Source organism: Rhodnius prolixus, unplaced genomic scaffold (assembly GCF_049639745.1).
Source record: "Rhodnius prolixus isolate KJV_2025 unplaced genomic scaffold, Rpr scaffold_2, whole genome shotgun sequence".
Lineage (NCBI taxonomy): Eukaryota > Metazoa > Arthropoda > Insecta > Hemiptera > Reduviidae > Rhodnius > Rhodnius prolixus.
In genome coordinates this window covers 30,772,089-30,799,480 of record NW_027411592.1, presented here as the reverse complement: position 1 = coordinate 30,799,480, position 27,392 = coordinate 30,772,089, and the positions used below count along the sequence as shown (strand labels likewise).

Here is a 27,392-nt window from a genome sequence, read left to right as displayed (position 1 = left end):
CAATTGGAAAATATTTTCAGAAAATTCGTTATGCTGAACATTTATCCCTACAGAACCTATTAATCTATACAGAAGCCTTACTTGCAACCTCTAAATCGAGATGGTTTCAGCATGGACCTCCACACAGTTGTGTGATCCACAGATCTAGAAATTTAGTAGGAAATTAAGATTAAACTAATTTGATGAATTGTCAAGTACAATATGTGTTCATCCTTCGTAGGTAACTATTCTATTAAGGAGTAAACAATACCAAATTGTAAGAATAAGCGTAACCACAAATGCACTTGATTACAAGTGAAAGTACCCAGTGGGAATTTCATTAAAAAGCTTGCTTACCTGTCTCATAGCTGTGAGAAATCCTTGTGGGTTAAAGAATCCTGTCATCCAGAAAACATTTGGCCTACCATTCTGCAGCCACTTACGAAACTGAATTTCCCTCTCAAGGAGTTCGGTGTACCAAAAACCTAGTGTTGCAGATTCCCATGATATCTATGAAAAATGGTAAGTCAAAATTTATTTAGATAACCTATAATAACTAAATGATTTCTTAATTTGTTATAATTATGACCTAATCAGATTTAGTATAACAATAGTTTTTTAAGAAAGTTTAGTTTTTGAGAGTTTGATTCTTCTTGAGTAGAGACAGACTGAGTTGGTTGTATTTCTTTGTAATCTTAGCCTAATTATGCGTATACTTTTACATCGCCACTCATAACATTCACTTAAACGGCATTCTGATGGTTGATGTCTAAATTCCATGATCAAATTCTGGCAACCAATAGATCTTTAGATTGCTGATATTTCAACTTTACATTCACTTCCTGTGCACACTCTCATCTAGATTTTTGTAGGGATTGATTACAAATCTAATTCAAGATTTCTTATATCAGTAATCGTACACGATTGTAGGCGTTAGAATAATAAAATGTGAGATGTTGTTCTGATGTCAGACTAGTTTCTTAGCAACCATATGCAGAGATTCTTGAAGATATGGCTAGTTCATTTCCCCCGAAGGGATTTCTTAACATATGTTATTCAGTAAATGAATAAATTACCTTTTGCCAAGACAGGGGTATTCTCGCATCGTACATTGCATCCAATGCTTCACGTAAAGCATGAGACATCACTATCGTTCCATCAATTGCTAACTTTACATTTAATAAAGTTCTACTCACTTCAACTAGAACTTTTTGCAATCGGTCAATTTCTTGTCTCAAAAATATATTCATTGGCAATAACGCACCAAAACGCTGTAACGCATCTTTAACCTTAAACAATTGTACAACTTTAATAACACGAACGGTACCTTTGATTCAGTTTGCTTTCAACCACTAAACAATTTTACCTCAAAACTATTGTATAGGGCTGGAAGTTTTTGAAGCATGTCATTTGCTAATCTGTAAACCACGTTTTCTCTGCTTTCTCCACCTTGACTTCCACCTTCCTTTGGTTGAACGCTCAAAATTGTGTCCAGAATGCAATTTGCAGTATTTATTTGATACCTGTAAATTACTTCATTTACGAAAGACCTAAAAATATTTTTTACATCTAATAAAAACTTACGTAATATCTGCATTAGAATGAAGTCCAAACACTTCAGGAGTATCTGTTAAAGGAAGGCTGTTAATATAATCAAGGTAACCTTGAATATTTCTTGTAATAGGCACTTTGTAACCGTGAAAAAATTCAAACCCAGGTCTCAACAAAACGTCACAAAACCAAACCTAAACAAAATAAAAAAACGCATTACAATCACTTTTATCAATTACAATTATTATTATAAATATTTTTTTCATGACCCAGGGCTTCCTTCCGAAGAAGAAATGTATTTCCTTTCTACATGACGCTAATTGGGGATAACACAATTGGTAATTTGGAAGAGTCCCCAGAAGTTATGGTCAAGCTGCGAAATAAGCAGGTGTTGCTTGTCGAGAAAGTAGTCACGGAATTGGAGTCTTTCAAAAGGGAGAAACTCGAAAGTCTATGTGAAAAATTTTGCAACCAAATAAATTGCGGTAACAAGTTACCATCTCTTTACGCAAAGAATGAAAACCGGCACGACAGAAGAGAGAAAATGTTGTTGGGTTTTAACAAGTTTATATAACGCCTCATCTGCCTATTCACTACTAATTAAATTTATGACTGTAAGTCTTTTTATTTTATTATTTATTTGATTTTTAGCACATTAACACACCTTTTTTCAACCATTAAGACCTTAGAGCAATCAATATAGGCTAAATACAAATCCTTTTGCAACCGCTCGATCTACACGTCACCACCCTATTAATTGTAAGTTGCTCCTAACAACTCAGACAGCCGTACACACAACCTGTTTGCTCAGCGGCCAATAATGCTTGACGTTCAAGCAGTTCACATTGCTTCTTACTAACAGGCAGAAAGGAGCTTGTATACTACAGGAAAGTATGTAATGGGTCGTAACCCTGCAGAAGGATCAAACCAATAAAAAAAATGCATAATTCCAGCATATACATCTTCCGACAAAACAAGAGTTTTGCGGTTTTAACAGGAGTATTGCAAAAGCTCTCTCAAGGGCTTCGGAATTTTCTTAGCTCATAATTCCGTTGTTCATCCGGACCGGGAGTTTTCCAGTTATCGGGAAATTAGTCAGAGGGCTTTTAAAAAAGGTATAGGAGAAGGGTTATTAATATACGAATGATAGTTTAAATTAAAAATCATTTGGAATCTTGTCCCCTCATGCCCTATCACAGGATTAGGATCAAGGAGAACCCTTGATTTCTGCACAACAGTACACCCACTTCTTTCTAGAAATAGTTGTATCATCCAAAGAAATTAGTGTGATAGGAAAATAGCAAGCTCTATTTCAACAAGCTGTAACAAGTCAGATTGGAGTGTTTGGTATTCCTCACATAAAATGCAATTCTTCAGTCACGGAGCCTAGGTCGAACAGCCGTCAAACAAGAATTCACACGTTATCAAGTTTTACAGTCCACACACATTCGTTATGCAATCTGAATATTTAATCAAATGGTTTTTATAAATTCGTTTTTGTTTGTCACATCATCAGCGGGCAATTCACTAGCCTAATCACATCGGTTCAGTTCAGTTCGCGAATTAGCTCATAGCATTGAATAGTAATATTCAATAATCAATTTAATTCATTCATTTCTATACAAGCATTATTTACCATCAATAATTAACATTCAAGAAACTATAGTGTTTTTATTGAAACTAGTGCTCCTTCAAACATACTTTACTACAATGTGCTTACGAGGGTCGTTTGAAAAGTCTGTAATGAATAGTGTTAGTTGTTAGTAAATGTTAATGTGAGTAATGTTAATGTGCTAATACTCGTAAATCAGGTTATACTTACAAATTTAGCGAGTTTTATTATTTATCAAACCCACATATTATTTAAATTAACTAGTGGCAGGCACTAGTTGTGTAAGTAAAGTTTTCTTAGTAAAAGGACAAGAAAAACTTTACAATATTATATATTCCCTAAACTAATACAACATTAACAAATACTCGTGGAGAGTGCCTAAAAGGATTGTAGATTGTAGTGTAGATTGTATTAGAAGGGCGGTTCCACCATAAAGGGGAAGGAACGCAGGCAATCCAAAATGCCCATTGTTCCCCGCCCACCCCTCTCTTCATAAGAGATACCGGGGCTTTAAAACAACAAATCCGGCTAAAGGTTGCCAGATGCCAATACAATAAACTAATAAAGTAGTAACAGGACACTAGGGAGCATGGCGACTCAATCGCCCAGGGCACTGAATAAACCTAGTGCCTAAAAGGAAGTCGCACCCGATCTTTGCAGCTTCACAAAATTTGTTCAATGATTCCCCCTTTTCCTTAAGTGAGCACATGGTGCTCCCGTTACCATTGGCAATTGAATCAATCATTTACTCAGTACTTGCAACCTTCTTCCACTTGGTTGGTGACGAAAATATTTCGATGTCTAATTTTGGCATTTAGATTTTTCACCATACGTAGATAATATGAATGATGTTCTGAAATCGCATAATAAAAGCATTTTACAAAAACTATACATTTAGATAATGAAGAAATTATGAACTGGTTACCAAAGATCGTTAGATCTTAAATCATGAGAAGTTTTTCTTTATGATGATCTGAAGAAAGTCTTTTGTAAGAAACTTTATTGAAGCTCTGCTTATCGTGCCTTATCGGCATCCATCAGAAGCTATGTCCTAACAACTCTTTACTCTAAAGAAGGTTCTGATAAAGGAACTCTCCCGAGAGAAAAGGCTTTCCCGAGCCACTGCCGAAAAAATCTCACGCTAAAAAGTAAAAGTTGAAACTTTGGAGGATGTCCCTTTAATAGAATTTATATTTTAACCAAAATAGATTTTGTCATCGAAGTGCTTCAAAAAATAAAATTTACCACAAAATGATGTGATCCCCCCAAATAATGGTAACATGCAAGTGAAGAAACGTTAGTGCCACGTGTGTTGATCTACATTTTAAGCGAATTAAGTTATAAATAAATGTACTTGGGTAAAAGTTGTTAGAAGACGTTTGTCAAAATCGTCTGTAACTCTGCCACCATATTGAACTTCTCCAAGCATATAACAAACGGTGGCCCAGGATACTCCCTGTAATCAATGCAATCAAGAGCATTGGACAATAAAAATAACAACCTTAACTTACATATAAATTTCTCCATTTAGTTTAGAGACCTTTTTGGGATCTATATCGTCCAAATGATTTTGTACAAATTGTACACTTGCTGCGAAATCAGCGTGATTGAATTCATACGGTATATTCCATCCTAATGGACCAAATTTTCTTCTTTCTTGAACTATGGTGTGAAGAAAAGCTACAGCGTACAAAAGTGGCGGCCATTGAGCTTGAGCTGAATAATCCAAAGTATCCTGCAAAATATACATGTAAAATTAGGAATTATTAAAATGCAACTCGGTAGCTAACATTAGGCAATTCGTAAGAGCTATGTAAGTTTTTTGAACAAAAATTGACCTAAACTTAGTATAATAATCGATAAACAAATCACCTGATACTATAAAAACATTATCTCCGTCACTGAGATTTCCTTAGTCAGCCTGGACTAACCATCAGGTTGGAGAAGGTAAAACTTCCAACATTTTAATTTGGGCCGTTTTTTCAACATCTGGGGGAAGGCAGAAAAAAGGTACAATGGAGCAAGGGAGATAATAACTGACTAATCGCTTCCCTCGCTTCCAGGGTCTTTCCTAAAAATGTTGGCGCCTTGGCTTAGGTGGAGAGCCCCAACGCTTACTGATCCTGGGTAGCCCCAAAGTGGTGGCGGCAAGTATTTCCTTCCTAGTATTTTCCATGTGGAGTTTTCTTAAGAATATTTAGGGCGGCAATAGGAAGGGTGATGGTTCCAGGGAGTGCTCTCTTACTACCGGTACCGAACTGTAGTACTCTTGAACTTCCTAAAAGTGCTGGGTAAGTGGTGTCATCACTGGGAATGTAGGGTACCAGCGGGGCACTAGTGGACAGAAATAATCTATTTGAAGCTGGCAGTGCAGAGCAATCTGACTAAACTAAATAAATAAATAGTTAATATCTAATTCGCCTTTTATTTCTGAAGTTCTATTTTTAATTTTGTATTTACTAGAATATATTTCGAATATATTAATTGATTTTATAATAAATATACATTCCAATACAAGAAGTAGTTTTGTACACTTACCTGAGTAATGTTTTGATACGTCCTCTTCATGCTGGCTCGAATACCTTGAGGCGGTTCATTCGTAAATTTGATTGCCATCTTCGAACAAACGAAAAGAATAAATAAAATAAACACAAGACCAAAACATTTGCTTTGATCATAGAGTTCGCTTTGAGTCAAATATCTCACTCAAAATGTTTAACTTAATGTTTTTTATGGCAGTTACGAGTAAGTCTTGATTTCATGTCAACTTTATTAATGCTAAAAACCAAAAATTTGCCCTTATTGGTTAATGATTTATTTTAAAATAATTGCTTTAATTACTTAAAATGTGAACATGCAGCAAACATATTTTTTATTTCAAAATCCTTAAAGAATTCTTACTGTAACGAAAGTGTATACAAACAAAATGAAAAACTTTTCAGCATTCAAATTTTTCAGGTTTACTTTTTGTGTTACAACATGTAATATTTGTTCAGTCAAACAATCTATTAAAACTGCTCTCTCAGTTTATAAACAGCATTAATTTACTCGTGAATTGGAAAAAAAAATTCGCAGTCAACTTATACCTCAGTTTGAATCTTTATCTAGGTCGGATTTTAATAATAGCTTGAACAATTATTCAAGAATTTTTTACGATAAACATTGCGAAGAGTAAATATAATTAGGCAATTTATATAATTAAATTAAAGTATATAATTAAAGAAAAAGCCGCATATAACCATGTTCAATTCTTTGTTTCTTCTTGGAAGATACGAACGATACTTAATGATTAATTTACCTGCAAAAGACCGATTGGAAATTGTGGATGAACTTCTGTGGTAAGCCATAATCTAAAACTTCTGTCGATAGTATCTGCATCAGCTAGAAAATCCATAACTTCTGAACAAAATGGAAGAGATAAGTGTATATTTTGAAGAAGCACCCATCCACCTCCATTCATTGCATCGTTTATGAGTTGTCTTGCAGTAATTTCTTGCCCTTGGCCCATAGATACAGACCTTAAAACTGAGTACGAAAATTATTTTTAATAAATGGCATATTATTGAGAGTTATATAAATTAATCTAATAACGCTTACAGATATCTCTGGATTTTGCAAGAGCAGATATTTGCGGAGAAGGATCAGAACCAATAGATAATATGCAAATTAAGGGTGTTCTCGGTTCTGATTCTAGCCATGTGGACTCCAAGTCCAATATGGTTGCTTCTCCATACTCCTCTCCCAGCGAATCTAATATTAATCATTAAGAATTTATATTTTTTTACTTAATTAAACAGAAAGGGTAGTTTCAAAAAGAGTGTTAATTTAGATTAGAAGATACCAAATGATAATTGGTATATTCACATACAAAAAAAGGAATTTCTACTCTCGAAAAATAATGTTGAAGAGGATCATAGCTGATAGAGATCTCTTACTAAAAAATAACAGAGCTAAAATGGATTAAGCACCTATAACATATTTCTGGGCTTGAGAGAGCGTGCGATCAGGACTCCATGATCTTATGAGTAACAATTTTCTAAACACATCGAGAGACTTCTGGTAACCACAAGGTATTTCAGCTTCCTCTGGTTTTTCTTTTTCATACCACACTCTCCATTCTTTCTCATTTTGTTTAATCTAAAAACAGATGTAGCTTGTAATACACTTAGTTTCTTATTCAGCAAAGAACAGTCTGCAATGTTTTAAATTTTACAAGTAGTGTTTACAATAGAAATGCTTGGTGAAATGAATTCAAGATAGTTATTGACTACAAGTTCCATTTGTTGTTAAGCCATCTCGCTCAGAATGTATTTACCTATTAATTTGGTCCGCAAGAAGTTCAGATATTTCGAGATCAGATGAAGTGGGTTGTTCAAGGCTTGCATGGAGAATACTATTTTGGGCGCATCGACTACTGGATAGTGTTTTGTCAGATTCTTCTTTGTTTGTGATCAGCTGAAGTATATGTAGTAGAATATGGCCATATATTTGAGATCTTAGGTCAGTGTAAGTTTAGTTTGTTGCTTGTAAATACAAAACATTCAATAGAAGAGTTCATTTGTCCTTCTATTCAGAAATATGGCTCAATTTTGTTGATACTCTTGTATGTGTCTAACTTGTGACGCCTTAAAAGTATCCCAATTAGCTTTAAGAGGGATGATTCCAGCGCAGAATTTTTCCTAAACAAACAGTATCTAGAAAGGGGTGTAGATCTGAGTCAAGTTCTATTAGAGTAGAGAAGTGTGTTGGAGTTTCAAATAAGACATAAGTCAGTGTATGTGAAGAGTAATTACTCCGGCATGGAAATAATGTTGCTTGCGAAATCGGAGGTCACTTCCAAAATACGACTACAAGCGGATTAATCGTCCAACTACCAAATTAGCTACCCACATTTTCGTTTTTCAAGTAGGATATTCACTCAAACAATACAATCAACTTAAAATACCTATTTACTGTGAATGCTTAATTCCTGAAATGTTAATAAAATAATAATATTTTCTATTATTAACAAGAAATAATCAAAATATCTTGCTATATTTAAAAAAAAATCATATTTTATTGATTATTAATAGCGTTACAACAATACATCCTTTAGTCGTAATACACCTATTTACGCTCTTGCAATTTCGGAACACATTCAATTTATGAAATAAATAAAAATATCGCAATAGACTTCAGTAAGTTTCTTAATGAAGTATGTACCTACTTCTCTGTAAGCCGTATCGACCAGATCTGTTTATCCAAGTATATTTTGTAATTTTGTACAAAAAATATTATTTTAGAGTAAGAAAAAAAGACCCTATAACACATAAATTTCTTACCTTTGTCAAAATAGAAGAAAAGACAGGTAACTTGCTGATTTCTACCAAATTCAGCCAGGTGATATCTAATATCCACTTAAATGGTTTTGGAGTAACTGCGTTTAGATCAAGCGATGCGCCACCTAAATGAAAATAAAAATTCACTTATATACCTTAACTATAAACCTTAACGATATTATCCAGTACTGAGGTCCTAATCACAATTTCCTACATAATTCTTTGATCGGAGTTAATTTGATGTACACGATCTATTTTATTTCTATCAATGGTTGACATTTCTTATCTAAGATACTTATTTTCTAGTTCTGTAAAGCTAATTTTGCCATTTGATATCAAATTTTTATGTGGTTTTAATATAGTCATAATAATCTACTCAAGTAACAAAAAGAGGAAATAAATCATCTAGATAAAGAAACATTTAGTACCTTTTATAAATGCTAGAAACTCATCGTGCGCTATTGTTCCTTTATGACAATCTATCTTCATTGCTAGCATCAACGTAAACAACTGCTTGTGTTTCTCATAGAGACTTCTAAGAGTATAAGTCCACACTTGGTAAGTCAAATAGACTAGAATATTATTTATTCTCTCCGCACTGTCTTTACTTTTTGGAGACCTAAATGAGAATAATTTAAATAGATTGTACCTTATATATCTTAAAACAATTAATCAAATAATCAATACAGAAAAATAGCTTTTCATAAATTACTTTGTAATAGAATTATCAAATATATTCAAAAACTGTTTCAGAGAATTTTGATACATGGCGTTAACATTGCTCATTTCTACAATTAAGAAGTACAAAATAGATCCTCTTCCTGCTACAGCGCGGAATTCCTCTCTTGCTTTCATTATCTTTTGTTCTGTTTCTTCAGATACGATTAACTTCGCATTCACCTCTTCAGAAGTGGCTTTGGTTACTTGTAAAACATCTATTAAAGCTTCATCATCAACTAATGAACCCTAAACAATAGTATACCAAACTAATCAAAATCAGAATAATAAAAGAACTAAATAAATTAATGATTAATAATTTATTGTAGGAATCAGAGAAGAGTGGTCAAAATAAAAATTTAAAAAAAAGAGAGAAAAAGTTCCTAATATAAAATTATATCTTTTTTATTTTGCTAACCGATTCAAAATAATAATAATAAGTATAAGATAAACAAAAATAAGAATAAAGTAAATGTGTTAATACTAAATTTTTCTTTGACTAATTGTTAAAATTTTCTTTACTACTTCTACATTTTGTTTTATTTTTGTTTAGAGAATTCCTATTGCTTGGAAAAATTTGTTAATTTAAATTTCAAAGAGATGTACACGTCTACCTTCTTTAAAAAGATGTTTCAGTCATACCGGCTGATTTGAGCTAATTGAGCTTATATTAAATCTGTCCAGTAGGACAGTTGTATAAGGGTTAATCGTCAAAAACTGGGCGAAAAATTTACCATTAATTGTACTGCTTATTTATTTTATTGTAGGCAAAAGATTGCTACTTTAATAAAGAGTACGTTTGTTGGTTTCTCATAAAAAAAAATGTTAACTTTTATCTAAAGGAAGTAAAAAAAAATCTGAAGTACCTCAGACGACGTTAATCTGTGTAGTAGATTACTTTCTAATTCTTTCATTCGTCGTTGATTCTTTATTACTGATTCAAAAAGAGCAACTCGTTCACTTTCGAGTTCTGACTTTTCCATTAATATAACTCTACCTACAAACAAGAATTATTTCCTCATTTATTAAATTAAAATTTACCTTAAGCATGAAATATATTTCCTATTTTCTTTTTGAAAATTACGAAGATTTTAATGTAGTGTGCTGCTATAGACTTAAGACCAATAAACAATAAATAAAATTAATGTGATCTATAAAGGTTGGGAAGGCTTTTCAGCTTACCAACTACCTACTCCATATCAACTATATTCCAACCTACACTTATATTAATGTAGCCTTCATAATAAGTGCAGCTATCAGAATATATTTCACACATGATTTGTAAGCAGGATAAACAGTTCAGGCGCGTCATAAATGAACTCCTTCATTGACATATTAACGCATTTTAGATCAATCTAAACCCCACAAAATGTACAATATTTACCAAGTAGCTGATCTTCCAGGCCTTGCATAGTTACTGTGAAATCAATAATGGCTGTTTTAGCACTAATTTCAGGTGAATACGCCGGATTTGGTAATTTGGTTGTGATGTACAACATAAATCCTGGCATGACATCTGTTTCCTTATCTCCCACAACAACCTAAACGATTAGAAAAAAGGAATACATAGTATGGGATTTAAGTGCTTATACAATAGCGCAATAAAACAATTCTCTGATAGCTAGGTCTTATAAGGAAATGGCCCAGGGCTAACTGTGGGAATTAAACTATAATTGAACGCTGGAATACACTTCCTAAGCTGGTTCTCAATTCACGCGTTCATTTAATCTCTAGTGTGAAAAGCAATTATTATGATTATTAATTACTATAGATCTGGTATTATTACAATAAATAATTGAAAAAAAATCTAAAAATATTACTTATTATTTCAGGAAAAAAGTTGCCAAAAGTATGAAAAAACCGGCATTTTAATTTTTTTTTTTTTTTACTTGTTGCTGCTACCTTTTTTGTAAACAACATAGCACCTAAACGCGTCAATCAATTTTTATGAATGAGGTGTCATTCGATTCAAAATTTGATTTTGGGGTTTCAAAGCTGTCAATGCAAGGAGTTACCCCCATGGATGTAAGGCACCTTCTAAAATAACTCTGTTACTATGTATCTGATTTTGATAAACATTTAGCAGGATGAGAGGGTTAGGGCCCTCCTAAGAAACATTAAAGTACCGTCCTGGTCTTACACCTACTAAGGGAAGTAATGCAGTAGTTTCAAAATATCGACGCGTGAACCGACTTTCATGAATGAAGTATCATTAGAATTGATATTTTATGTAATATGGATATAATATTAATTACCCTTAAATATGTGGGTCAAATTCCGTGTTTGAGAAAAATGAATTACCTGAAGGTTAATTTTCTTAATTTTTTTTTTAGTTTTTTAAAAGATTAACAAGTTAAACTTTTTTTACACATAAATACTCTAATAGTGCTAAGGTTTTGTTAGTTTTGTTAGTAACTTTGTTTGGGGAAATTTATTTTATGAGGGTTTCTGCAGAAAGAATTTTTGAGGATTCCCTAAAAAGTGCCATTTTTGTATATAATTATTTGCAAACTGTAATGTTTTACAGAAGAATTTATAGTTTTTAATATCTGTAAGACAATTAATATTTCAAATACTTACTTTTTCCATAGACCCAGACTTAATAAAATTTTTCTCCAGGACATTATCAATTACCGGATCCAATTCTTCTCCCACATCTTCAATTAGAAGAGGTCTTCCTAATGAAAGACAATCTTCCAAATGTGTACGAAAATATTTGTGATTTAGAGATGTGATCTAGATTTAAAAATGTAACAATTAACACAAAACTGCTTGCAAAGGTATATTGGAACTGTAAAAATTGATTTTTATTGTTAACCAAGTTTATCTAATAATTAAAGAAGTCAAGTAAAATATTTCAATTCAACTAAATTTCCCAAAACCTAAATGAATTAAAAATACTGTTCTTAGATCTAGAGAAAGATACATCAGCATCTGTAATGATTGGAGCTCGGAGTCTTTTAGTGCAATGCCTGCCTCTGGACACTTCTCTTTCGTAAGACAAAACCTCCAAACAAGTATAAAACTTCTAGGAATACTAAAGTAGACTGGACTCGAACACAGAATCTCTGCTTCGCAGTCGAATATAGTAATATCCGTATAAGCGGAGAATCTATTGGAGAATCAGTGGAATCTAGCGAAGTGCTAGTCTGCGTGTATAACAATGAATACACAATCAACATTTGAACAACAATCTTGGAGAAAGAAAGCCATTTAAAACTCATAAAGACTAATAGAATTTTAAGTTAAAAGCACTAAAATGCTCTCAGAATTACTTCATTTAATCATCTAAACTGGTTAAAAAGTAAATAAAATATTTAATGCAAGTAGTAAATAAAAACCAATACAGATAATCTAAAAGAAGAAGAAAAATCGCAAATAAATCGAGCTAAAATATATAAAAATGAAATAACTCCAGCCACAACGTTTTTGCTCAGTAACATGAATAAAAAAATTAATTTTTGCATCATAATGAAATTATTCAAAAGCCATTATCACATACCTGAAGCTCATTGTTATTTTCCTTATTCTTTATCCACATCTTTGCTTGATTTTGAGGATCAATAAGAAGTGGATAGGAACTGGACTTCGTTACAATCAACGCATTTTGGATTGATAACTCATCATTTGGTAATCCTTGCAATGTCCATTCAGATACCTAATTATAATTAAACTCTCCATTAATTCCAGAATAATAGTTAAATAAATGTATTTATAATTTTTAAATTAATACCGTTGAAGATTCAACTAGCATGCTAATGATGTTCAAATTTAAAGTAAACGGGATTTCTCGACTTTTTAATATTTCAATCCATTGATCAATCAAACTGGCACGAAATTCTTGGTTGTAAGGACCACAGTAAGATAAAAATGCAGTTGCTAACAGAATGTCTCCTACTAATCTGTGAATTTTAACGTTGTATTAACATTAATTTATATTTGAGAATTACGCCTTGTCATGATAAAAGATTTATTTTCTATGCCGCATTGGTCTGAGGCATAAAAAGTATAATGCTAAAGGCTAGAAAAAAAAGAAAAAGAAAAATCTTAAAATCACCCCCAAATAATTACAAAATACTCTCAGTAAACTACCAGCATCAGGACAGTTTTCTCTCGTTAAATTCGACAATGCCCATCACTGTTAAGGCTACTAGGGCAGGCTATATAGGATCTCCGCGAGGGAGGCCCAAAAGCGTACTATTAACCGTCAAAAGATTTTAAATCTAACCCCAAACAATCCTCATTGAAATATTGTAAATTGCCTGTTCAACTCATAAATTCTACAAAGGGAATCTGGTATGTTTTATTGTACTACATTTCTAATTAAATCGCCGTGTAAGAGATCCTACCAGATATCTGTGACATACGACAAGCACTACAATTCATACATGGTTTGAATTCTGAGGGTCCTTTAAACAAATCCGATGTTGAAAAGACTATTTGCTGACCTGCAGTTATTTGTTAACGGAAATAAACGATATGCTGCCTTGGAACGTTTCACAGAGAGGAATCATTTTCGGCAAGTCAAACACAAGAGTAATAAAAAGTGGAAACTAGAGTTATTTCATTCCACATATTTCTAAGGACATATTTTGATTTTTTTGTTATTTTCTATAAACGTCCTTCCCCATAAAAAACACTTTCTTTAATCAAAAAACAACCTTAAGGTTTGTTTAGTATGTTTACATTATACAAATATACAAAAACCTATAAAGAAATTTCGTATGCATTTAAACTCAACTTAATAAGTAAAGATATAAATTTTGTTTTGAACTCCACTTTTAATCCCCATTACAGGCTACTGAGTAACTTTCACTGATACAATATATAGCAGTCTGAATTGTTCGATTGATAAATTAAGAGTATTAGCTCAATTAAGAATGGCCTCAAATAAAGTAACTAGAGTTATTATTGGAGCTGAAAGATTTCAATTTAATGCCAGTGATGACTGCAAAATCTGCCACTCTTCCGACAAGGACACTTTAACTCACTTCTTAATTTGTTGTAGTGCCTTGGACCACCTGAGATCTAAATTCATAAATAAATATTTACCTCTTTTAAAACATGAAAATTGTATTATAGAAGCTCTTTTGAGCGATATAAACCAAAATAAACTAAATGACATATACTTTTTTGTTAGAAAAAGCCTAAATTGCAGACAAACCATTCTCAATAAATACACAGCTAGCTTGGTAGTGGGAAGGGAACGAAAATTGGAAAAAGAAAAAAAAAAATGAATAAATAAATGGATAAGACGAAACTATTGTAAAATGCCGTGATTTTATAGTTACTTACCAAAAATTAAGTCTAAAGTTTGTGTTCATTTGTTTATGTTTACCTGCTTATTGTAAAAGTGTCCATTTATCTTTTAGTTCATATTACTCTTTTTATTATTTTAAATAAAACTCAAAAGAAAATTGTTTATTTTGAAATATTCTCTATTTGTCAGTGATGATTAAAGCTAATTTTTTTCATTATGAGAGTTTATAGCACATGTGCATGTATTAATGTTTTTATTATTTCTTTTTCTCTGGTTGTATATCTTTATTTTTTGTTGTTGTCACAGCAGAGTTAATTCTAAGCACGTTATTACCTGGACTCCTTAGCTATGAAATGTATTTTCTATAAGCTAATAAAAAAAAAAAAAAAAAAAAAAAAAAATTATACAAATATACAAACATACAATATTCAAAGATACAAAAGTAAATTTACAATATACAAATTATATATAATTTGTTTAAACGACATTTTTATATTTCCTTCGTTAGCCAGGAGTTTTTATTGTGGGTGAAACATGAGAATCGGCCCAACCAACAGCGCTCGCTGAAATAACATATTCAGTTCACTTCAATTAATGAACTCTTGGAGTTACGGTTTACATAAAAGTAAGTTATGTTATACTCGTAGTTAGAAGGACTGCATCCAGTCTTGACATAACTTTACTTCCGCATTGTGGACGATTATGTGGGTCGAAAATCCTATTATGACATTTAGCTCGAGCCGATGTTTACAAACTTTTTTTTTATAGTATTGATTTTGTTTTATTCGGAGCAGTCATAATTAACCCAGAAATCCCCGATCACTACTCTTTATGTGCAGTTTTAAAAATCATCTCACTAATTCTATACACTGACAAAGTAATCTGCAGAGCTTAGGATTACTAATGGAAAAAACAATAAATTTTTTAAAAAAACCTACCTCCCAAGCTGTTCTTTAAAATCTTTGCTCTGTTCTGTCCATCTAATTTTTTCGCCTCCTAACCCGTTGATAAGTGCAGTAGCAGCAGTCATCTTGCGCAAACAATTGTTAGCTGCATCTGTAAGTCGCTGTTTTTCACCAACAGCATTGTTATATTGAGCTTTCACATCTTCTAGAGCTTGTTCTCTGGAAGCTAATTCTTGCTCTGCGGCAGCTAAATCATCCATAGCTACTTTCAATCTTGCTTCTTGTAGAGCTAAATTGGCCTGAAATAAACTCAATACTATTTTAACAAAATGCATGGAGTACAGCTAGAAAGAATCATAATACAGATTTACTGTAAATTTAAGGAAATATTAAGCCATGAAATTCACAATTGTTACTCAAAAATTTATGTTCGTATAATCATTGGATGTGGTGGTTTTTCTAGTCCACGTGCGATGACCCGCACGACCAGTTAACGCACAGTGAACAAAACCTACAGACAGGGATAATAGCCACTATTTCAAAACACATTCAGGACTTGAGTAATCTTCTAAAAATAGAAGGCCAGTTCATTGTAGAATGGAAACAAAAATCATTAATTTGTTTTACTTGAAAGACTTGAAAAGATTTCCGAAGAACGACATAATACACCATAAACTCCATAGTGGAAAAGAAATAGTTAAAATACCTTGAGAGGAAGAACTTCTTTGTTTACACTGTGAAAGAATGCCATGGCTTTAGTCCAAGAAAGGAGACCAGCTACATCGCCACAAACTCTCTTAGCCGTCTCCATATTATAATCTTCCATGTTGAAATAAGGTTGTAATAAATCAATCATTTCATTAGTGATATTATCCTTTGGATAGTTTTGTAATTGAAGAAGAAATGTAGTACTAGCCATCATCTAAAAATAATTTTTAATTTCATAGTTCTTACGATTTAGTTTAGGTAAAGTTAATACATTAAACATTCGCACCTTTAAGGATTCAGCCCATGAAGGTTTTGGACATGGAGCCGCGCTGTCAGCAATTACTGGGTGAAGTTTTCTTTGAAAAAGTATTAATACACAATCCATAATTCTCATAATTAAATGTGGTGGTCTTCCAAGTTTTCTCACGGTTGCTGGGTAAAAAAAAGAAAAGAGAAATGAATTAAACCATTTAAATCAAAAAATAGAAATAAAAAGTGGGATCCGGTTTTGCATCATCATCGTACATAATTGAATAATATTAACCATATAATCGGAATATTAGATACCCTGGCAAAAAACAATATTTTAAAGGATGACTTAAGAGAAATAGATATTAATTTTTACTTTCTCTAAGTGCTTTCATTGTGTAGCATATCATTGGAAGTATCGCAGAAATGGTGAATGTCACAAATTCACCGAATTACTTGTTTCAATAGTAGATCTCCTAAACCCAGAATTAACATATGTGTTTATATCTTTGTTAACTAAATATTTCAAAACTAAACATTTATGGTTTTAAAGAAGCTTTTCCTTGTATCGCAATTTTCTCAAAAATCGTTCCAACGATGTTCTTTAAACAGCATATTTCTACAGACTAACGTTTTCTTTAGAAAAAACAAAAAACATTAGCAGATTAACACTTTGATAAATTTCTACTATAGAAAGCATCTTTATGCACTAATATGCTCCTTCAATATACTCATTCATCAACCAAATAAAATCAATTAGCAGTAAGGCTGATAAATTATGTTAAGTCTATTATCAGTGATAATTCATACTAACTGAAATTCGATTACAGCATTTGGCAGGAAATTCTATTTTAAAAGAAAAATCTACGTTTTTTGGAATTTTTTTGAAATAGATTCCTTTAACTTCGTGGCCCTCTAAATGCCTGTTCTAATTATTATTTTACCAGCGAGGTGAACCTCTTTACCACCACTTCATGCATACAAAAACGTTAATAATTTTCTTTTTTCCTTTTACAACTGCAAGAGTTGGTGAAAGAGAAACTCGCGTATGTGATTCAAATCAGATTGTTTGTATGTACCGATATGGGCAGGCTTAATAGTGTTTAGTGCTGCCTCAGCCTCTTCAAGAGCGGGTTTTGCTGCATCAAGTTTCCGTTCGGCCATCGCTTTCTCCTTAGCAATCACTTGTACTAAAGCTTCAGCTTTCTCTTTGACCACCATCACCTAGTTATCAAATACATACAGAATTATTTATGTATTAATATTACAGTAGCAAGCTGAAAATTACTTAGGGCTCTAATTCCGTAGAGAAACTAATTTAAAAAATATATACAAATCTGCATCATTTTCAGTAATAATTCACACTGCAAGCAATAAAATTAAGAAAGAAGGAAAATTTAACCTGGTTTTTAACAGTTTCTGCTTGACTAGCTCTTTCGGTGACTTCTAAAAGTACATCTTCAGCCTTTTTTGATGCTAAAGCTAATTCTTTTTCCATGTTTGCCAACTCATTTTTTAAAATTGCAACACAGGCAGAAGCTTCCTCTAGTTTCTTAAGACCAGTATCCATCCTTACAGCACCTTCTCCCAACTCTTTTTGCTTTTCTACATAAATCTTTTTATATGCTCCGATAAAATTAAGGTATGATTTTGGAGTAACATGGGTAGCTCGTCGAAATCTAAAACAATTTTGTCCGTATGTGAAGTTATAGAGTATTATTAATTGATAAGAAAGTGTAAATCTTCTTACCTTTGGAAATATTCCACGGAAGTACTTGAAACAATATCTTGGATGAAACCTAGAGCGTCAACTAGTTCAGTTTTAACTTGATCTGTGCATTCTATCTTGAAATCGGTTAAGAAATGCGAAGAAACAGATACCAGCGCATCTCTTGGCCAAGGCTGGAACCAGTCAATGGTACATCCCGAGACTAACGCTGGAAATCTCATTGCTCGATTCCGAAATTTTTCACCAACCTTCACAATAATTTTATGATTGTTTTGAAACAAATAGCAGAAATATACTATAATAAAGCGCGCATTAGAACTTATCATATTTTTATACTCAGTTTTTTTTTTAACCGAGAATTGAGTTAAAACTTTTCTTAGTAAAATTCCATCAGCATTTTTAACTTAGATGTAGAATACAGCTGTAGGCGCCCACATAATATGCATAAATATATTTTTATAGTATAGTTTTGATATTTTTCTTTTTTACTAGAAACCTAAGGAACCACTAAGCGTTCTAATTAGAACCGAAGCCAAATCAACCTACCGAAATTAATTATTAAGCTCTGTTCTGTGCACCCAACCTCACTCTCATGAATAAAACACTTTCTATACATCAAAGTTTACAACAAAAATCTATACCAATAACAATTTCGAATATTCTCTTTATGTGCTTCGTACAAGATTTTAGTGGGTTATAGTTATTTCATTAAGTTTCCATGTTCAGAACAATAATTTTTTGTTAAATGTTATGTGTTGTTAATGCGCACAAAAATACTTACTGGTGAGAAGCAAAATACAACATGCAGATTTTGGCAAGTCCTTTGTATAAAATATTCCATAACAATTTCCGTATTGAGAGTTCTTTTTTGGTTTTCTCGTTTCATTATGGGACTTAATTCAGAAATGATTTCCTGCTGTTCATCCCGATTGAATAAATTTGATATTACTCCTTTAATTAAAATATAAAAATATGTAAACAATGTATTTTCAAAGACAAAAAATTACCCATAGAAATTTACCACTTACCAGAAGATAATATGTTATTCAAATATTCTAAAAATATTTCTTCTTTAATATCTAAGTCCGTAAATATGAATGTAGTCCCTTTACCCTGGACTCCACAGCTGCGGTACAAAAATTTCAAATCCTCCAAAAAGTTAGCTACATTGTAAGACCTGAATTAATCAATAAACAATTAAGTGTCAGGTGCTAATTTAAATGTATGGTTTAAGGTAGTTATTCACTTTTTAACCTTTTCTTTAGAATAATTTAAAGGTTCTACCTTGAAAGTGAAATTTGAAAAGTTTTATATCCAGCAATAAATGATGCTAATTTAGTGAGTGATTGTTTTCCAGAACCACCAACTCCAATTAACATAACATTTCCTCTAGGATGTCTAATCACTCTAGACACCTAATCAAATTTAAAACATTGAAGTATTCAATAACATAAAACTCTTGTTACTTCAGAAGTAAATTATATTTGTTTACTTTAACTAAATGAAGCATTGCGTCTGGAAAGAAAACTAGATCCATGCCAGCCCCTCGTACCATTTCATTAAACTGCGAAAGAAACATCTCCAATCTTTCTTGAAGTTCGTGAATATCCCAAACAGGTTCATAAACTTTTGGTAATTCCATGTCTGTATCTTCACCTTCTTCACCCGTTGGTTCTGGAGCATCCCTAAGTAAAAGTTGTTCTATCTAAGTATCACATCACGAGAGAAACAATAATTTTGCTTAATTTACTTCGTTTTCACTTATTAGATTTTTATATTTTTGAACATTTTGTACCGTTTTTTAAATTATTGGCCCTACAAATATTATAGATCTTAGAGGAACAGGCTATATTGTGTCTAGACAATGCTGGAATGTTCTACTTTCGCAATATGTTTGTTTGTATTTTTTTCTAGAACGTTCTACAAAGATCTAAATTGTTCCAGAAACTCTATGAACATTAAAGTTTAAAAAATTTAAGACCACCGAAGTCTATAATTTTCTTTTTACAATTCACGTTTTAGACAGACACACTTTACAGAATAACTAGAGACAATAAAAGTAAAACTGCTATAATGTGAAATAAGTTTGTCCCCAAAAACATTTTATTTACCAATAACATAATAAAAAATACCTCATGAAATCAACGAAGGGTGGATTAAGATCTGACATTTCCTTATACTGCACTCCCAGATTTTCTACAATAACTTCCAACAATTTGTTATCAAACCATTCTTTGTCTTTGATAAGAGTAAATCTGATAACAAAATCAACTTTAAATACTTTCAGAAAATATACTTAATTAACATAATTGTAATTTATTACCTATCAGAAAACACTCTTGTACACTCATTTTTCCAAAGTAACATTAAAGCACGTTCTGATTCAATTACATTTGACAATGTTCCTATCATACCTTGCCATATTCGTGAAAGGTCCCGAAGACTAAAAACATAATGGAATTTCGCTGGCGTTGGTAACAGTTGCAACTGAAATTAGAATGAAATCGTCCATTAACTTAGTTTTCAAATTCATTAATTCTACAATACTCATTTTAAAAATAAAATTAAAACTAAACAAACTTATTAAATATACATATCTAATCAAGAAATTAATGTATTTTCAAAAATCATTGACATTTCTTTGTATTATCAATTATAGTTAGAAATGATATTACACAGAACATGTATCAAACTGAATGTATTCTTTCATACAAAAATTTAGAAATCACTGATGAAAATTTTAATTCACATTTTATAACTGTTAAAACAATGAAAATATATATGACTTGTGTATTACCCTTGTTGCTAGCCACAATTTTCTCGTCAGAGGCACCAATTTCTTTACTAATTGTCTAACTTCTAAAGCAAACCCTCGTTTCAGATTATAATGTCCTTCGCCAACTATACGAAATATTTTGTCAATGGAAGTGTCTGAGGGCAAGGTACAGTTGAAAATGCAAAACTGTCGCTTTAATCTGGATGGAATATCATTTCTTCCACCGCCTGTATTTAAAATAATGGAATTATATTTGTGTTCATTATATAATAATAATCGTAAAAATATCTCGTAAAAATTCAAAAATAACATCACAATATGACGAAAAATAATTACATATCCGTCGTAGGAAAAACATTTCCACAAAATACTCTTTCACTCTCAAAATAACTGATGTGACCGATCATTGTATTTACTTAACTTCACTCTCCTAAATACGGCATTAGGCTGTACTTTAAAGGCGATAAAGATATTTTTGAGAATTATGGTATTTACTCATTGTGTAACAGATCATTTTAAAACATTTGGATCATTTTTATTTTAGACGTCCACTTTATACTCATTATATTCATTATTAATTGCATACATAGGAATCCTATACTTACTATCCAACGTTTGTTACAAATATACTCCATTAATGAATTAAATAGTTTTGTCTACTAAACTACTGGTGCTGTAAAATGACTTTTATGGTCTAGAAATGATTTAAAATGTTTAATTTTTTTAAAGATATTTACAACATTAAAAAAGTAATTTCGGTAATTAAAAATGTCAGAACATTTTTTTCATTTGTTTATTTATTTTGCGACTGTAATTCATGTTAGTTAAAAATAATAAAGGAAATTAATAATCTAATGTGTGTAAATTGCAGTAGTATTTATCACTGTTTTGGTAGAACTTTAATATAAAAAGATTATTGCAGATTTTCTAATTCAATTTTGGGTGCCATTTTTAATATACGAGATAAACTTTACGAGGCAATTGTCTCTGTAAAGGTAAATCTTTAATTTGTCTGAAGCAAGAGTATTTCTTTTTCAAAAACCCTTAAAACACGTAACTTAAGGGAAGATTTTATTAATATGTAAAATTATATACACTAGACTCTCTGAAATAAGTTTTAATCTAAATACATGCATGTATAATGAATTGAATTGGAGAGATGACAATCTATCAGTAGAAATATCTCTGGACCATCCTGACAGATGGTCATGTTTAAAGTAAATAAGAAGGTTTTCCTTCTTGCAAACAACAATAAAGTTGTTCTCTAATAGGGAGAATTTGGAGAATATTTGAAGGCAAGAAGCGTGAATAAGCGGAAAAGCGAATGCCTCTTTAAAATTCTGCGCATTTTTCAAAGTTATCAGGACTTTTTCTTCCGAAAACAAGTGAAAGAAAAAAAAAACTTGTAATCATTCCTTCATCCACAGGATCAGGAGCCAAATAGGAAGCTACGCTAATTAAGATTATTGGAATACCAGGTTGCCCCATTGCAGCTACAAACTGCATGTCAGTGATGGTTGTAAATTCTCCGGGCTTTTCGAGACTGTAAAATCCATTCATGTCCATTGTTTGTCTAACAATTTCATTTGTCACTTGGTCACCCCATTCATTTATTTCTGGTAAATTTATATCATCAATAAATACTATCATTTTTTTCCCACCAGCAGGACCAAATGTGCTGCCCAATCTTTTTTCAATGTAACTTTCAATTGTTTTCTGAAAATATTAGGTATAAATATGTATATTAAAATTTGTGTAAACAGTAAGAGCATGAAATAAGAACAGTTTATAACCTGGAACTGATATGGACTAGTAGCAGAAGAAAAATTAAACGCTCTGTTTAAATATCTGCTAGGGCTTAATTTTTTGATGAACGACTTCATCATAACAGTTTTAGCTGATCCTTGTTCTCCTATTAGCAATACAGCTTTTCCTTGTTTTGCTATACAATTTATTAGAAAATCGGTTCTAACATTTTCCAAAATTGGTATTAAAATAGCGTTAAAATCAGGTGTACTGGTGTCAGGATATGAATAATTAGGAACCATTTTACTCCAAGGTTCCCATTTTCCTAAAATAATTAAATTAATAATATAATAATTATTCCTGAATTACATAACTCAAAGCTATATTTATGCCGACTCATATATGAAAACTTTTCACAGACCATCTTTTGATATTCCACAATCAAACGGTGTGTACTCCACATCTAGGTTTGGAGGCGGCAAATTAAGAAATGACAGAGAACTTTTGATAAAATCACTTATCTTCTCCCTATCTTCATTACCAAGAAATGCTCCAAAAGACCACACAATAGAAAATAAATATGTTCGAGATAAAAAGTCATTAGTTAATCTGTATAAAAAAAAAAATTATAAATTCTTGTATTATAAATTTTTATATAACATATTGTTCAAATTAGTTAGTAGGTATAATAAATTACTGAATAGAGGGAGCCGAAGCGATTTCCTCTTTGCCTTCATGTTGTTCCAGGTCTTCCGGCTGTTCATCTGATGACGTTAATCCTTGCATTATATATATCATCTAGAAGATGAGGAATTTCGTGAAATTGATTTTTGTATTTCAATAAAATGTGTAAGAATAGTAAACTTTAAAAAATAACAATTTGCTCTCTTCCTAAAACACAGAAAGTATCTAAGGGAAAATTTAATACGTTTACCAAAGACAATTTTCAAATTTTCATTTTTTGGATGTTGCAGAATTTTTTTAGACCATGAAAACGCCACTTTTTAAGAAAAAAAAATTATATTCACAAAATAATGAAAATGAGAAGGCAAGGCTGTTGTACTACATTTAGCGGATGAACTTATATGTTGTAAAAGACAGTTTTAATACTAGCAAAATGGCAAACCTGCTGAATAATATTGCATTGAAGAACCTTCATTTTGAACTTAAGAGTTTGAGTTGACCAGGTGTATATTAGATTAAAGGTTTGGTCGAATAATCGTCTAAATACTTCCTGTTCTATTGGTGATCTAGTTTTCAGCCAAGCTTCAATTATTGGCTCCCAATCAAGTCCTGATGAGCTCATATATACCTATTTTGAATTCATTTCATGAATAAAATATTTAAAATAATAATAAAAGAACAATGTTGGTGCTTTCTAACCATTCCATTTCGAGAAACTGTAGCGGGAGAGGCATTGTCAATGTTATGTGGTTCAAAAATTATCTTACATGTGGGAGCCATATTCAATCGATCTCCATTAGCTAATGTTAATGTTTTATTATCATCCAACACTGAATTCAGGTTTTCAATCCAAATACTGTCGACAGGTCCATCAAGTACTAACCACACATGTTCGCCTATTAAGGAAATGATTTAATTTGTTTTCTTTTGTTGTTTGTTTAATATTAAATTTTTGCTTAAACTAAAGTAATGCCTATTTTACAGGCGGGCTTTATGTCCAATTACCGATCATTTTTTCGTGGACGGAGGTGGATAGCAAATTATAAATTCCTATGAACCATTAAATAAATTCCAAGGTCTAAACCGGTAATGAAACTCAACTTTGCTGGCCCGCCTCAGACGCTCGGCTATCGTGGGGCCCAAAATTTGTAATTAAATTCATTACCTTTTTTCAGCTTCAAGGTTTTCCTCCATAATGCCGAAAAAATGCCGTCAGTCCAATCATTGGTCGCCACATCCAACCTTCCGAACATTTGGGCAGCTGTTATGGCTTTTGGATTCATGCGCAATTCTCTTTAAAAAGAGAAAGGATTATGAACATTTTTGAAAGAAAAAGTGATTCAAGAATTGTTATTACTACTTTAGAGATTGTGCAAAGTAAAATTAAATGCTTTAACTTTTTAACTATTGTATTTTTCGCACAAGAGGCAAATGAAGTTGTTCATTACGATATGTTTATTATTATTGCTGAAATAATTATTAAGGTTTTATCGTATTTCTGGTAAATAGATTCACATATTCAAGTAAAACTTTTTTGCCCAAAAGAGATATAATCAATTTCACGGGATTCTTAATTTTTTATATTTAGTGATATCTTAAGGGTCCAGATTCGCCAATCTTTTTCAGAACAAATTTATGAAATAAGTGATTAAAAAAATAAATTTCTAACAGTTCGTAAACGAACAATTTAGAATACAAGTCGATTACATTTAAAAACACTTAAAATACCTGTGAAAATCCCCACATTTTGTTAAGGCTGCCATAAGTGTGTGAATGCATGTTGTCTTTCCCGCACCTTCTGGCCCGAGAGTCATTATGCCGTGACGTACTCGTTGGGTCTCATAAAGCTAATAATGATGTACATTTTACAAAGACATATTATGCAGTTTTTACAGACACATCTTAATAGTTCGCCAGAGGGATGTAACTTTATCTAGGATTATTTCTGAGTAAGCATGTTTATTTATTTTTTTGGTTCAGACAAAATACGGGTTTGCAATAATTTTCAAAATGATTAATTAGATCACACTAAATATAATATTATTACGTCATTTAGTATCCTTGTTTGTTTTTATAATTCTACAGAATCTCATTTGACGAAACTCTGAATAGTTCAATGTTCCAAACTGATAACAATCAAGAAAAACAAAAAATATACGACGAAAATAATCTTAGATAAAATTACCAAAATAATTAGGTTCTATAAATTTAACCTACATCTTAACAATTCTAGATTTATCAATAAAGGCACCTGAATGATTTTCAGCACCCAAGGAGGATGGAAAACAAGGCCAGTTTCCATAAGATGTTCGGTAACTGCCTCTTCCAGTTCAACATAAGAAGTTTTTTCCAAAGCTTGATTTGGAAACAAATCTGCTACCAATGATATAAATAATGGTTCATCTTCATCTAAAGATTGTGCAACATATTACTATTAGTTTTGAGGTTTTCTCATTTTAATTATTTGACTTTTTCATTTTTGAATTAAGAAAAATAATTCTAGAAAAAAAAATATGTTATTAAATTTTTTAAGTGGGTTTTATGTAAGCTCATAATATACCTATCAATTTAGACAGATTCATGTCCCTTAAGACTCTCATTACAATAGTACTTTCAGAATCTTTAGAATTAACTTTTTTTGCTGCTCCAAGAGATCTAAGAACTGATAAAATATTTCTCAATCCGAAGTCATAATGCACCTAATGCAAGTAGACAAAAAGTTTTCACTTAGATTGCAACACAATTAACATAATAATTGAGGAGAAAAAAAAATTGAAGAATTAAGATCACCTGTTTCGTAAGCTGTTCTTCACAAAGTTTATATAATGTATAAAATTTTCTGGCAAGAGTAATATTTTCTAGGAATCCACAGCTAGCAAGCTTAACTCTTATAATTATCTGCCGATCTGGTACCATCATAGCAACAGTTCTGAATTGGATCTTTAAGTTTTCAGGAAGTTCTTTTCTACCAGCATAGCCAGGATTCTGCAGGAAACATGCAGGTACAGAAGACTGGTCAACTATATATATATATGTGGAGGAATCAAAACATTAAATTTACCATTGTTATAAAAATTCCAAATTCTGGACAAAGTTCAATCACGTCACCATCAGTAAATGTAAATGTCTTCTTCTTTTCTTTCTTTGCAGCCAGGACGACTGAAATTTGTTGTGCAGCTACTGATAGCACTGGCAATTCAATGCGATTAAATTCATCAAAACATCCCCAAGAACCAGATTGAGCTAGACCTAGAAAGCGATAAAAAATATATATTTCTTATATAAATTTTTGTCCTAGAACACTGATAAATATTGAAATAATTTTCTAGACTCTAACAACGAAAAGTACTAAGTTCCAGTATACATGGTTTCTGAAGTAAGTGTCATAACTAGTTTCGCAGTAGTATATTATTTGGCTGTATAAAGATTTCGTACAAACAAAGAAGAAGAAACTCAGTACAGCCCTTCCTAGGTAAGGCCTCAGAAGGGATCCAAATAATTTTCCAAGTATAACTGTACCGCTGTGTATCTGCAGTTAATAGATTATATTTCACATGTGTACTAAATTGTCGATCTATTAAAATAGTTTTTCCTGACTAGAGTGCTCAGCTTATAACATAAAAAGGTATCCGAGTATTCAGACTCAACTTCTCTCTCACTCCATGATATCGTCTTCTATAAAGTTGACGCAGATGTCAGGTTATGGACTTGTTTAGTATTTTTAATACTCTTAAATAATTGTAAGTCTTATCTAATCAGCCTACAATATTAGATATATAGTTTATTTTGCTTGTGCACTTTTTTTTATAAATAAAAAGGCACGTTAATACAAATTAATAACACTAAAATTAGTAATTTTAGCCGAGAAGTAAACTTTAGTTAAACAGTAAATACTTTATAAATACAAGTTCATTCTAGTTCAATGTGTGATTCTTTCCAGTTTTGATTTAAGAATTCATTTAGATTATAGAAACTGTTTTGTAATAAAAACAATGTTTTTAAAAAGTCTAAGTTTCTAATTCCTAATTACTGCAATTTTATTGTATATTTTACTAGCCATGTGAGGGATAAAATTATTTTTTATTCCATTGGAACTATTGCTATTGGACCATAATTCTCGATTATTAAGATTAAATTAAATTTGAACAATGATCACGA

General features: G+C 31.6%; 1 protein-coding gene across 1 annotated transcript in view; it reads right to left on the bottom strand.

The window, feature by feature from the left end:
* Dhc1 (dynein axonemal heavy chain 1) overlaps window positions 1-27,392 on the bottom strand; it is a 50,655-nt gene that overhangs the window by 858 nt on the left and 22,405 nt on the right. Inside the window, exons 35-77 of the mRNA XM_074118931.1 lie at window positions 26,296-26,483; window positions 26,025-26,219; window positions 25,795-25,933; window positions 25,486-25,643; window positions 24,963-25,081; window positions 24,400-24,527; window positions 23,934-24,130; window positions 23,677-23,862; window positions 23,248-23,348; window positions 22,972-23,159; window positions 22,598-22,875; window positions 22,280-22,520; window positions 20,826-21,031; window positions 20,352-20,515; window positions 20,161-20,283; window positions 19,521-19,713; window positions 19,313-19,443; window positions 19,057-19,205; window positions 18,810-18,979; window positions 18,050-18,276; window positions 17,702-17,978; window positions 17,379-17,523; window positions 16,337-16,482; window positions 16,049-16,264; window positions 15,376-15,641; window positions 12,911-13,079; window positions 12,680-12,835; window positions 11,758-11,913; window positions 10,562-10,718; window positions 10,044-10,174; window positions 9,173-9,426; window positions 8,889-9,079; window positions 8,464-8,585; window positions 7,111-7,279; window positions 6,740-6,892; window positions 6,441-6,667; window positions 5,681-5,758; window positions 4,683-4,877; window positions 4,497-4,598; window positions 1,564-1,724; window positions 1,346-1,502; window positions 1,056-1,268; window positions 337-489 (exon numbers count right to left, since the gene is read on the bottom strand). Of these exons, the coding sequence (XP_073975032.1) occupies window positions 337-489; window positions 1,056-1,268; window positions 1,346-1,502; window positions 1,564-1,724; window positions 4,497-4,598; window positions 4,683-4,877; window positions 5,681-5,758; window positions 6,441-6,667; window positions 6,740-6,892; window positions 7,111-7,279; window positions 8,464-8,585; window positions 8,889-9,079; window positions 9,173-9,426; window positions 10,044-10,174; window positions 10,562-10,718; window positions 11,758-11,913; window positions 12,680-12,835; window positions 12,911-13,079; window positions 15,376-15,641; window positions 16,049-16,264; window positions 16,337-16,482; window positions 17,379-17,523; window positions 17,702-17,978; window positions 18,050-18,276; window positions 18,810-18,979; window positions 19,057-19,205; window positions 19,313-19,443; window positions 19,521-19,713; window positions 20,161-20,283; window positions 20,352-20,515; window positions 20,826-21,031; window positions 22,280-22,520; window positions 22,598-22,875; window positions 22,972-23,159; window positions 23,248-23,348; window positions 23,677-23,862; window positions 23,934-24,130; window positions 24,400-24,527; window positions 24,963-25,081; window positions 25,486-25,643; window positions 25,795-25,933; window positions 26,025-26,219; window positions 26,296-26,483 (7,475 nt within the window). The remainder of the gene's footprint in view (window positions 1-336; window positions 490-1,055; window positions 1,269-1,345; window positions 1,503-1,563; window positions 1,725-4,496; window positions 4,599-4,682; window positions 4,878-5,680; window positions 5,759-6,440; window positions 6,668-6,739; window positions 6,893-7,110; window positions 7,280-8,463; window positions 8,586-8,888; window positions 9,080-9,172; window positions 9,427-10,043; window positions 10,175-10,561; window positions 10,719-11,757; window positions 11,914-12,679; window positions 12,836-12,910; window positions 13,080-15,375; window positions 15,642-16,048; window positions 16,265-16,336; window positions 16,483-17,378; window positions 17,524-17,701; window positions 17,979-18,049; window positions 18,277-18,809; window positions 18,980-19,056; window positions 19,206-19,312; window positions 19,444-19,520; window positions 19,714-20,160; window positions 20,284-20,351; window positions 20,516-20,825; window positions 21,032-22,279; window positions 22,521-22,597; window positions 22,876-22,971; window positions 23,160-23,247; window positions 23,349-23,676; window positions 23,863-23,933; window positions 24,131-24,399; window positions 24,528-24,962; window positions 25,082-25,485; window positions 25,644-25,794; window positions 25,934-26,024; window positions 26,220-26,295; window positions 26,484-27,392) is intronic.